Below are 13,166 nucleotides of genomic sequence, written 5' to 3' on the forward strand. Positions count from 1 at the left end.
TTTGCAGAACAGATAAAGACAAAACCCAGGCTTCCACCCTACAGAATACCATTATTTTTGTTTAATCAGTCTGACCATGATTTTTGGTAATGTAGAAAGAACAGTTGAAGATTTAGAGGTTCAAATCCACAAATTCAGGTGGAACGCTGATACACAAAGGAAAGCTGAATGGTTTGAAATCCTGACATACCTAGACTGAGACTCTACAAGCACAGATAGCGTGCATGCCTCACCTAGAGGCACAGAAATAAAGGAAGGGCAGTGGCAGGAAAGCATTTAAGCAACATTTAGTCACCATTCATGCAGACTCCTCATCAGTAAATGATTTTTCACAGCAGTAAACAAAATGTGTAGTTGAATCGTCTGTACTGGCTTTCTATTTACTCAGGGTTTCAGCATATATTTACCCATTATATATATATATATATATATATATATATATATATATATATATATCTCAAAGATGCAGCAACCATTACTCAGGAGATATATATATATATATATATATATATATATATATATATATATATATATATATAGATAGATAGATATCTCACATCACACATTTCAAACATCTAGTTTCATTATGATGTAAAAGCGCAAGTCTTATATAAAAAGATAAATTGTAGACATAATCTATATATAAACACACTTTGCTTTCAGCCGAGATCTATGCATTCATTAGGTTTGAATGATAAGACCCTCCATCAACCTGCTCCTCCTGCAGCCTCCCCTAGATAAAGCAGGTTAGCTTTCCCTTACCCTTAGAGCCGAAAGATCTATCTCATCCAGGCTGCGAGCCGGAGAATCGCTCGCCATATTTACTTCTCTGTGCTGAAATTGAGATTGTCCCTTTTTCCTACTTTGCTTTTTACTCCAGCTTGCGCAATGCTACCCGAGCCGGGAAGGTGTGAGATTTGCAGTGCGGGTCTATCAGCTAGGACGTGGGGGTGGATTTAAGTAGGACATGCTTAGGCACCAGTGTAAAATGTTGTTTCCCCAGCAGATTCTGTATCCCTCGCTCTCTACTGAACCAGCGTTCAGCTACAGTCCCGCCCCTATTACACTCAAGCTTGCTCTCCTCTTTGTTCACTTAAGGTGGACTAATACATTGTCAAGTAAATGTAATATCTGGGCAATGTGTTTAGATTATAAACCCAGCTAAAGATAATAACTATGTTGTTTTGTAGGTTCAAACTATATCACTGAGGTGTTTAGGTGCTGACTCAGAAACTTCTGCTGCAAGGATTGCCAGCTGATCTTCACAAAAGTATTGGACGACTAGAAGGTGGTTTGGGAAGAGTGTTAGGTGGGCTGAAAAGACAAATCAGACCTCTTTGCCTTTAGTCCCTGTCTGTATCATATCTCATCTCAGATTAGACCCTTGATTCTGAAGGCTCTGCCAGTTATATGCCCAAATCATAACTCAGACCTGATCCAGTCCAGTTTATTTAAAATTATTTCAATGGACAGTACTGGACACCTGGCAACCTTTATAGTGCAGTTCTTAAAGGGCCATTATTGTGCAAAAAGCACAGGTTTTGGTAGCACTACCGACCCTGGAAGTCTGTGCATTTAATCCCTGCAAAAGGGTTAAATACATACTCTGACTACATGTCTTGAGTCGCAGAGAACTGCTGTGCGACTTCCACTGTTGACTGTTCCACTGGACTATCGGGTCTAACTAATAAGAACATGTAATTGTTTGCACTATAATGGCCTTTTAATCATTTCCTGTTGAAAATTAACACTTTATAACACACAAAAGAGTCACTGGTCCTTTTATTTAATCCATGCAAAAATGTTAAACACATAGTTAAAGACAACTTCAGAGCATCAATACACTACATCAGCTAGCTGAGAGTATCAGGCAAGCATAACACAAGATGAGTATGTGCATAGCTACCAATCACCAGTTATCTCCCAGTAGTGCATTGTTGCTCCTCAACCTATCAAAGTTTGTTTTTCAACAAAGAATACCAAGAAGAAAATGTAATTCTGATAATATAATAATTTGAAAAGTCTTTTAAAATGGCATGTGCTGTCTAACCCATGAAAGTTTAATTAGTACTTTCATGTCTCTGCCATATATATATCTATATATATTTATATATATATATATATATATATATATATATATATATATATATATATATATACATACAGAGCAATAATTTCCTATCAGCGACAGAGCTGTGATTAGTACCTTAGACTAGATAGAGAAATGATTAACCCCTTTTGATAACTGTAAAGAGAACAGTGATTGATCACACTACCTGCAATATACAGAGCAATGCTTAAAATGCTGTCACCCACATACAGAGCAGTGATTAACCCTTTATGTCAGCCACAATTAGAGATTAGTTTAATTGCTTGGGGTATACATATAGAGTAGTGAATAAATCCCTTCATGCAAGTCATATCGACAACACATATTTACAGTAAGTTTGTTATCCCTTTGTAATTGTCATGAATGTGTGAAATACTAAGGCCCCATCTTGTATTAATGTATAAGTATAGAAAGTGTTGGAAGCACACAAATAATATAAAAATGTTTAATTCACATTGAGGGTTGCCGGGAGTGACAAGGTAGAACACCACTGAGACATTTATCAGAATTTGTTTCCCCTAAAATGTTGCTGCTCTAGACATTGGCCTAGTCTGAGCCTAAATTCTCCTGTGCAGTATGTAAATAAGATGTATATAGAGAATCCTGTGTTTATAGTATTGTTCATGTTTGCTATGACCGTTTTCTAACAAGAATTAGATATTTTTGTTTTACTGTAGATAGTATCTCAGGTTTTGTAATATCATCAATGCAGTGCCGGATCTATAAGGATCCTGGGGAAAGCTATGGGCACCCAAGCTGAATGACCCAACAACCCTAAACTACACACAAACATAATGTGTGCAGCAGATAAAGGGTCATCAAAGCTCCAACATACAAAGCTGTTATATTGTATGTATATGGAGGCCAGGAAGCTACAAGGAGCATTGGGGGAAGTGGGAAATTCTGGAGGCAGAGCGCCTACAGTATTTTTTAGAAGAGTACACATTTTCAGCTTTTGTTTTTGAAAAGTATCTCTGCAGTTTACCTATTAAGCAAATAAACTTTAAATATCATTTTAAATATGTCAACATTTTGATAATAACAGACGACAGAGTGAAATTCCAGCTACACCTGAGCTATTGGCAGCATGGGAACAACATTTTGCTATGTCTGTATGTGAGAACTATGTCATAAGTGTTACAGTGGGCTTTAAAATTGCAAAATGGATATTTTTGACACTTTTGTTAGCCCAACGATTTTAAGATCTAGGAATCCCCCTGCATTATTTAATTTTTGATACGTTTTTAACAAAATGATCATTACCAATACAACACTATCTAGCCCAATGATGGCTAACCTTGGCACCCAAGGTGTTTTGGAACTACATTTCCCATGATGCTTAGGCACTCTGCAGTCTAGTTGCGCATCATGGGAAAGGTAGTTCTGAAACATCAGGGGTGCCAATGTTAGCCATCAATTAAATTTTATCCCATGCCATTTTAAAAAACAGTGAGAGACACCCCTGTCAGAAATGGCTACATACATTAAGTAGTATCGAATACAGCCCTGATTTTGTGTTTGTGAAATAAGCAGATGTTTACTAGCATAAATGACAGATAAGTGCTTGACAATTTAGAAGAAGGTCAAAAGTGCCGATAATGGGTTTGATTACAAGTGAAGCGCTAATTTATTGTGGGCCCATACCGAGCTTGCGGTAGCAATTTGTGCTCCGAAAATTAACTTGCTTTTAAAGTGCTTTTACATTGCAGTCTATGGGGACTGTGTTATTCCTATACATATATATGTATATTCTTATATACATATATATTTTTGTGTTAATATGTGTATATACACACATATATATATATATATATATATATATATATATATTCAGGGGTCAAGCCCTACAAAAAAAAGTATGGGAACTCACCAAGACGTCCACCCCTCCCCCACCCCCAATTCATATTGTTTTATATTTACACACACACACTTACACACGCACACTATATTTGTAATCTATAAACTTTGGTTAGTTAAAGCAAATTAAATCTTATGAAGGGTTGAATGGTGGCCTTTGGGCCTGATAATTCTACTCTGTCAGAGTCTCACCCACTTAAGGTACAATAGTCCTATTTTTGCTGAGGGGAGCTAAATAACCCCAGAGCAAGCCACACAGAAATGTAAGCACCATGTGTTCCACACAGTGCGGGGTAATAGCACAGCAGGACTGCTGACAGGTTTGCATTTAGTGTATTGTAGGAAGTGTTACTGCCCATTACTAGAGGATCTCACTATCCCTCTAACCAGACTGTGCTCAGCTCCTCCCACCAGCAGTGTTTACTGAAGCATTTCTGTTCTCTGTCCAGGGGGAACTTAGTTCCACCTGCAAAAATAGTGCAGGAACACCATTCTTATGCGTTCCCGCTCAACTTGACCCCAGTATATATTCATATACATATATATGTAAAATTTGCTGGCTATCGCTGCACGACTTACCCTCTTCACTGTACTAGGTCCTCTGCTGTGTCTCACGGCATGACAACGAGGTTCCCATTGGAGCCTATGGAAGTGTGCTCTTGTGAGCGCAAAGCTTCCCTGCAATGCATTGCGCTCAAGCATTAATACCAACGCACATTTGCATGCACTGGTATTACGAGGGCAAATATCGCGCTCGCGAAAGTGCAATTTTGCGCTCCACTCGTAATCTGGCCCAATAGGTTTACAAAAAGAGCTAAGAATCCTGTGAGATGTAGCAATAGTTTTATTGTCGACTTAGATTAAACATTTAGGACCTGATAATGTAAACTTCATAGAATGGAATATGAAACACCACACTGACACTCAAAGGGGCTGCCTTAGTGAATTCTCTAAATACAGGTGCTGTGTCTGAAAGTTTTAACATGACTCCTATAGAAAGTAATGAAATTCGCTGGAAAGGAAAACATCTCTGGGGAGAGTGAAGTTAGCAGGGGCCGGGGGTGCTCTTTCAAAATGAAATACTGCTGCCAATACAAATCAGATGGCACTGTTTTCAGTGTATATTATCTCACATTGAAATGTTGTATAAAATTGTATAAAATTGAATCATGAAGGAAAAAGTTTTTCATGTCCCTTGATTTTTTCCTTAAAATCAGATTTTTGCAGAATAATTGTTACAATTTTTTACTTAGTGGTTTTAAATTACTATTTTGTATGAGTCCAGTTGTAACATACATAAAAGCAGGGAACACCGCTTTGTGAAACAAAGTTTTCTTAAAGTAAAAACTGTCTTTAGAGAATTCCAGCAGGGGTTTCATAGTACTGGTGAAATGTCTTAGATAATCTCACAAGCCCAGAGAGGTATAGAGAATTGGGCCTTTAAAAACAATGGGCTATTTTACAAGCAGCATGCTATTGTTAGTGCAGAATGCAATAAGCAATAACGCAGCCACGCTAACTAGCGAGCATAATAAGTTGAAAGTAAATAGGTGCGCTCAAGCACAAACAACATATGCGCCCACCAGGTTAGCGCCAGTGAAGACCATGGGGCCGATTTATCAAAGGCCAAATGGCTGCGGACATCAATCCGCCCGATCCTATACAATCAGGTTTATTGACACCCCCTGCTAGATTGGCCGCGAATCTGCAGGGGCGGCATAGAACAAACAGTTCACCAGAACTGCTTGTGCAATGTTAAATGCCAATATTGGTAAATCAGCCCCCAGCGTAAAGTGTAAGGGTAAAAAAAAAAAAAAATTGCTCCAAACACAACATAAATACATTAAAATAAACTATTACACTCATATATACACTTTCCAATTAAAAAATATTTCATATAATTATTATAATTATTATAATTATTATAATTATTAATAGTTTTTTATAAGGGTTAAAAATAGATATATATTATTATTATCATTTATTTGTCGTGCACCAACAGATTCCACTTGTAATCTTGCACAATATCAGTAGGACTGTGTTATAATTAAAAGTTAATTTCCTGACTTTGTTTAAGACATATGTATACACACATAGCTTACTTATCTTTATATATAGCAAAATCCTGAGTACTGGTTTTAATAAATATTTATATCTATGCATATTTGTAAGACCATCATCTTGAACTTTATTTTAGCATATAAAGTTAAGGAATTTGTGTTCATATCTAAATAATTATTTAACCCTTTTTGTAATCCACCTTAAGTTGATAAAATGAAAAAAGGCTGCTAGATATATATAGGGCGGGGTTAGATGCTGAATTATAGTTCATGAGGCAGAGTGATACACAATCTGTTGGGGATACAGAATTTAATATGACACTGCATTGACTGTTATAATGAGACATATACTGTCCTCGATAGATAGCTGCTGAGAAAGGCCTGTCACAGCTTTCTGGGAGGTACCAGACACCAGGAGGTGCTTGCCTCTTGAGAGATGTTGCAGAGCATTTCCATTTACTTCCCTGTAACAACCTGCACCCTATTGAAGCACAAACAAAAGATGTTGTGACTTATTACTAAGTATTATATTTCTGTAATGAGTATTATATAATAATAATTTTATTCATAAAGGGAATTCATTCCTGTGCCTTCAACATGTGCATAAGGGCCATGCAACTTATATAATTTTTTTCTATTTCATTTTCAATAGAGCAGTGCTGACCAAACAACATTCTCATCTTGTCCACCAAAGTTTCTTTGTGTGGCACATTTTTGCACCCATAAACAATTTTTTTTTAAATTTTAGTATATTCAGGTAAATTTAATTAATTAATAGTAACTTATTTACTATGTGTATTTAAGTAACAAATATTATTGTAACTTAGTTTAAGTTTGAGGGGTTATGCTGTTATGTATAGCAAAAATGAGAGTATAATGTAACATGAGTCACAGCCAATGTTTGGGCTGCCTTTCCTTATAGGAAAAAACAAACAAATTTGAACTTATGTGCTAAAACATATAGGCTCAGATAACAAGTGGCATGCTAATTTTTATTATTATTTTAATCTTTATTGTAGGACATCATGACGACAATTACAAGACTACAACCCGGTATAAGTTACATCAATAAAGAACAAAAAGAAAAAAACTCTTAACCCCATAGCCCTATAAGTACGGCAATTCAAAAAAACGTCTTGTGACATAATAATGATATTCATCTGTAAGAATAGTGTTAGCAATAAAAAATTATAAAGTCACTCAATTTAATATAATAATGTAGTTGAAATCTCCTTCCACAAGCCTTTTCTTTTCAGTGGGACTCCTCTCTCCAATTCCATATCTGCAAAGCAAATTTATATAGAGTACCTCCTTTTATCAAAATGTTGTTAAAGGGACATTAAACACTAAATAAATGCTAGATAGAATAATGCATTCCAAGAAAAGATTAGTCTGACAATAACATGTAGATGTATTTTTTTTTCTAAGTTTTATTAGCTGTTTAAAAAGTAACAAAACAAGTGTAAAGTTTTAGTGTCTATAAAAAGTGGGAGCTGCACTGTTGTAACTTAGGTTACTTTCTCTGTTGTGACCAATTAGAGACAGTTATAGATAGGTCACTTGAGAATGCAGCCAATGACTGTGTGGAATATAACAGTGTTCTGCACCTCCATTTCTTTTTTTAAATTATTATTTTATTTATTGTTTTCTCTTTAACAAGACACATAACAACAGAAAAGAACAAAAAAAAAGAAAAAGAAAAGAAGCAATAACAATAACAACTTAAAAATACATATCATATATTAAATATTCATACAAAAACGATTTCCAAAATATGAAAGAGTCCAAGCTCCCATAATAACTTTACAGCATATGTTTAGGACAAATTACCATGAATACCTAACCTACTGAATAGGATACTCTTTAGTAAGCAATAAACTAATACGGGCCTTAAGCTCCGACTCCTTTCCTAATCCTTCCTTAGGAAAATATATACATCAGCAGATAAATAACCATAGAATAAAACAAGACAATAACAAAACAAAACAGAAACAAACATGGAGAAAAAAAAAAAAAGAAAAAAAAAGAAAAAAAGTGTATATTTCCCCTCTGCTCTCCCCCCCCCCCCCGCCCCTCAGCCTCCACCTCAGCTATCACTTATGATTTTCCCCACTAAGCTACACTATCCAATCATATGGGAAAATATTTAATAAGGTAAATTCCGCAAAGCTCACTGATGATAAGAAAGGGGAGAGGATCAATTTTTGGAGCATATTTGAATAGGATAAAATAACAGGGGACCATCTCCATAGAAACTTCTTAATACTATTCTCAGAAGCATCATGGAGATGGTATGACTCAACAAGGATTTGATCTTGAAGTGTTTTAAAAACCGTGGCTAATCCTGGTACATATCTAGCTTTCCAATTTTTAAGTATGCAATATCTAACTACCAGTATTATTGTATTTAGACTATTTATGGTACTACTATTGAAAGCATCTTTTGGCGGAAATAAAAAGATGATGTCCTCCGCAGATAGGCCTATTGTAACTTTGTATAGTTTATTAAACCAGTAAATAATTTTCAGCCACAATTGTCTAACTTTAGGGCATGTCCAGAACATATGAAGTGTATCTGCTCTAATGTGTGCGCAACGTGGGCATATATTAACCGAGGAAGGATAAAACTTAGTTAATTTCCATGGTGAAAGATAAAAGTTATTAATCAATTTCATATGTGATTCATTCCAAGCCACCAGGACTTTACATTTGCGTATTGACTCAAAGCTCTGTTTAATTGTTCCATGCTCTACCGAAGGGTTTAAGGGTGACCAAGATTTACAGATATTGTCACAGATAGGCAAGCTCTGCTTATTCAGCATAATGTCATACATCAAAGAAATCGAAGAGTCCCCTGTTGTGAATTTTTGTATACATAGCTTAATATCCGACCAAACCGCAAAAGAAGGAGCATACCAGTTCTGCTCTGAAATGAAATGACGGATTTGAAAATAGGCAAATAAACTAGATCTAGATAATCCGTATTTACTAAAGATAACCTCCGCAGATAACATTTGATAGTTTTCATCAAGTAGTTGTTTTACACAACATAGCCCTTTTTGGGCCCAGTCTTTAAAAACTCTCTGATATAGACCCGGAAGAAAACTTGGATTACTTAGAATCGGTAGAAATTCTGAAACAGAGTAATCTAACTCTAAAATTACACAAAATTTTTGCCAAGCATGTACTATGTTCTTAATGGAGATAAGACAGCTCACATTCTGCGGCAGTTTCTGTACTTGTACATGTAAGATAGCTTTTAAAGAAAACGGCGCAGTTAGAAAAGATTCTATTTCTTCAGATGCTACTATATTAGATCCTGTGAGCCAATCTATTGCTGTTTTGACCATGGCAGCCAGATTATACAGTTTAAAATTAGGAAGAGTGAGTCCTGCTACTCCAATACTTTGCATTAATCTTACAAGAGCAATTCGAGGCTTTTTATTATTTCAAATTAATTTGGAAAAAAGAGCATTGATTAATTTTAGATCCTTATTTAATATAAATAGAGGGAGATTCTGCAGAGGATATAACAACCGTGGAAATATAATAGATTTAATTAAATTGACTCGTGCTATCAAAGATAATGAAAACACCGCCCAGAGTTGTAGGTCAGCTTCAATCTTTTGAAATAGTGGCCCGAAATTATCTTTATACCAAAAAGTAGGGTTTTTGTGCAGGACTAAACCTAAATATTTAATAGCGTTGACACGTTTAAATGGGACATTAGGAACTACTATCTGTGTGTTATTAAAACACAATAATTCACTTTTTTCAAGATTTATCTTGAAAAGGAGCTAAAGCTTTTCAAAATTTGTAAAACAGTTGGTATAGCCTGTTGTATGTTGACTAAAAATACTAACACATCATCGACATATAACAATGTTTTAAGGTGCTGTATTGCTAGAGGTTCCAAAGCAATATTGAAAAGCACAGGGGACAGGGGACACCCCTGTCTAGTGCCTCTCTGTAATATAATTTTAGGAGATAATGAACCGTTGATAAGTAAAAAGGATATTGGATTATGATATAACCTATGAATAAATTGTACAAATTCTCCATTAAAACCAAACTGCTCTAATGCCCTAAATAAATACTCCCAAACGATAGAATAAAATGCTTTGACAGCATCCAGAGAAAGAATAGCCACATCTTGCCATAAAGTTCTTTTTTTACCCTGGTCAGCATTCCAAGCGTAATCTAGAACATTAATTAATTTACAGATATTTGTTGTTGGGTTTCTATTAGCCATAAAACCAGTTTGATCTGGATGTATAATTTTGTGCAGGCAGATAGGCAATCTCGAAGCGATGATGGCCATTAATAATTTGTAATCGAAATTTAGAACAGAGATCGGTCTTTAAGAGGCCGGATCTTCAGAATCTTTCTTTAAGATAAGTGAGATATTTGCCACTGAAAAGTAACTTGAAATAGGATTCTTTGTACAATAATAAAAATGTAAAAGTTTTTCTAACGTCAACAGAATATCGCGAGAATCAGATTTTTCTTTTTTTCTAGCTTTAGTGAGTCTGGCCAGATATTTGGCCGAGCAACCGTGGACATCTCTAAAGTAAAGGTTTATTTTTGCTTCTTCCTCCACTAGTTTTTGTTTAAGAAAGAGATCTCTTTCCTTTCGATTGTCTCTATATTTTCCCCAATTAGCCGCCGTACAGTTTGAGCAATACTTTCTTTATATACGAATTCCTAACTTGATTTGTAATTTGAATTTCTCGTGCTCTCCTCTTTTTTTCCCCTATACTTACAAACGATTGAATCTCTCCCCGTAATACTGCCTTATATGCTTCCCAAAAAATTTCCGGTTTATTGAGATAATTTATGTTCTCGATATAATATCGCTGCCAAGTAGCTAACAAATTTGGGGTTAGTATATAAATAACGGGGAAAGACAAATCTAGATGTTTTAATCCTTTCCTTGTTGCCTGAGGGAAAAAATAGTGAAATAATAGCATGGTCTGACACTATAATATCCCGGATCTCAGTCTCAAATTCCTGTATAGATAATATTTCAGAAATTAAAAAAAAAAATCTATTCTAGAAAAGGTTGCATGTGTTTTCGACTCACATGTGAATGACAGCTTATCAGGGTTTTTTAATCGCCAAATATCTACTAATTTTAGCCTGGTATAAAATTGTTTTAAGAATTTTGCGTTTCTATCATAATCCAGTCTATTTTTATTAGAAAATCTGTCCAAAACTGGACAGAGTGTTGCATTAAAGTCTCCCCCGAGTATTAAGTTCTCAGTAGTAAATGGAAACAATTTCAGTTTTATTTTTTCCCAGAAGTCTCTGGAAAATTTATTTGGAGCATAGACATTACATATCACTAGTTTTATATTATTTAGTTGGATTTGCAACAGAATATATTTGGCTGCTGGGTCTATGTCTACTTTGACTATCTTATAATTTAACTCCCCCACATTTTCTGACTCGCCCGGTAGTAGAGATAACTTCACCTACCCACTTTGTCCTCAATTTTGCTGCTTCTTGCTCATTAAGATGGGTCTCCTGAAGGAGGACCACATCAGGTTTATTCCTCGCTAGTGTTTTAATAACGAGTTTACGCTTAATGGGGGGGGGGGTTATTCCCCCTATATTCCATGATAATATTTTAATTCCCTCACCCATCTATCCACAGATATTCAGCAAAGCTCAGCCCGAGAGGGCTTCAGGAGAATAAACACGAGATACAGCACAGGGGCGCGGAATAAAGGAGGGAAGAGGGTGGGAGAGAGAGAAGGAGAGAGAGAAAAAACAAAACAAAAAAACAAACAAAAAAAACACCCCATACAGGGCCACATACCATATATACAATTCATGCAGGATAAATCATCCGGGCTTTTAAACCTTTATTTATTAATTGCGTACAATATGGGGCCATTGATTTCCTTTTAGAAGAAGTCTCAGAACATAAGTCCTGAAACATTAATATCCTACAATTTCCAAATAATGGGGGGGGGGGGGGGGGTCAGATGCTTTAAACAACCTCAAAAGTCCCAGTTTATCTTGGTATTTTAAAAATTTAAACAGGCAAACTCTATTCTTTAAAACTCCATCTGGAGAAGTTTTCCTAGGGCCCAATCTATGTGCCCGTTCAATCATAAGTGGTAACAGTTGGGAAGACATCCCTAGTGCAAGGGGTAAAGTAGTGGAAGCGAATTTTAGTAGATCTTCATATTCTGGTACTTCCGGGAGACCAACTAGTCTGATGTTGTTGCGCCTGGAGTGATCTTCGAGATCCTCCAGGCGCAGCTGCATATTTTTAATTTTGGACTCCTGTTTCTGTGTTATCTCAGCAAGTGTATGGGTTTGATCTTCTACATCAGAGATTCTGGTCTCTGCCTCTGCTAGTCTAGCTGAAAATTGTCTCACTTCAGACGACAGTGTACCTAGCTCAGTAGAAATGGAGCCTAGTTCTTTTTTAATAACTTCTAATTGAGGGGAGAATATAGCTGAAATTTTGGATATGAGTTCTTGCAGGTCAAGAGAGATCTTACTAGACTCCATTGAACTGTCAAGACTGGTATCAATTGTTTTATTATTTTTTTTATCTTTCACTTTCGCAGGCATTATCGGTGAATTAGCTTTCACCTGAGTGATATATTTTTCCATAAAAAATAGTACGTGAATTCCCCAAAAAATCTAAAGGCCTGAAAAACCTGGCTAAGCAACACGTGAGTCTATACAGCCTGTGTATATCTAAATACACCTATGTGGGACACACCCCTTTTTTCTCCCCCCCCCTTAATACCAAAAATTAAATATCAATATATATGTGAAAAAGAAAAGGCCTGCGAAATACCAAACACATATGGCCAGTCAAGAGTATATTCTAGGACCTCTATCCCTCTGATCCTTTTTAGCAGAGCACTGAAAATAAGGCATACAAAAACAAGCTTTTCACTTCCTTATAATATTTTCTAACACAGAAATAATATCTTGCAATATGATCCAGACATCCATATCATTGCAGAGTTGATTAGATGGCGCTTATCTAAACAATCCCCATACCAAATTTCAGTTTATATAAATATTTAAATGGTATTACCAACTACCTTACACATATACACAGATTCCTATGGCCTAGAGTTACACATACAGCTATAAATAACTTCCCCTGC

The 13,166-nt window shown here is 35.8% G+C and overlaps 1 protein-coding gene across 1 annotated transcript in view; it reads right to left on the minus strand.

Annotated features, from left to right (window-relative positions):
• The window catches only part of TNIK (TRAF2 and NCK interacting kinase), a 949,249-nt gene extending 948,245 nt beyond the window's left edge, over positions 1–1,004 (minus strand). Inside the window, 1 exon segment of the mRNA XM_053710136.1 lies at positions 763–1,004. Within this exon segment, the coding sequence (XP_053566111.1) occupies positions 763–819 (57 nt within the window). The 5' untranslated portion in view covers positions 820–1,004.
• Between the last annotated feature and the right edge of the window lie 12,162 nt (positions 1,005–13,166).

Source organism: Bombina bombina, chromosome 4 (assembly GCF_027579735.1).
Source record: "Bombina bombina isolate aBomBom1 chromosome 4, aBomBom1.pri, whole genome shotgun sequence".
NCBI classification, from domain to species: Eukaryota; Metazoa; Chordata; class Amphibia; order Anura; family Bombinatoridae; genus Bombina; species Bombina bombina.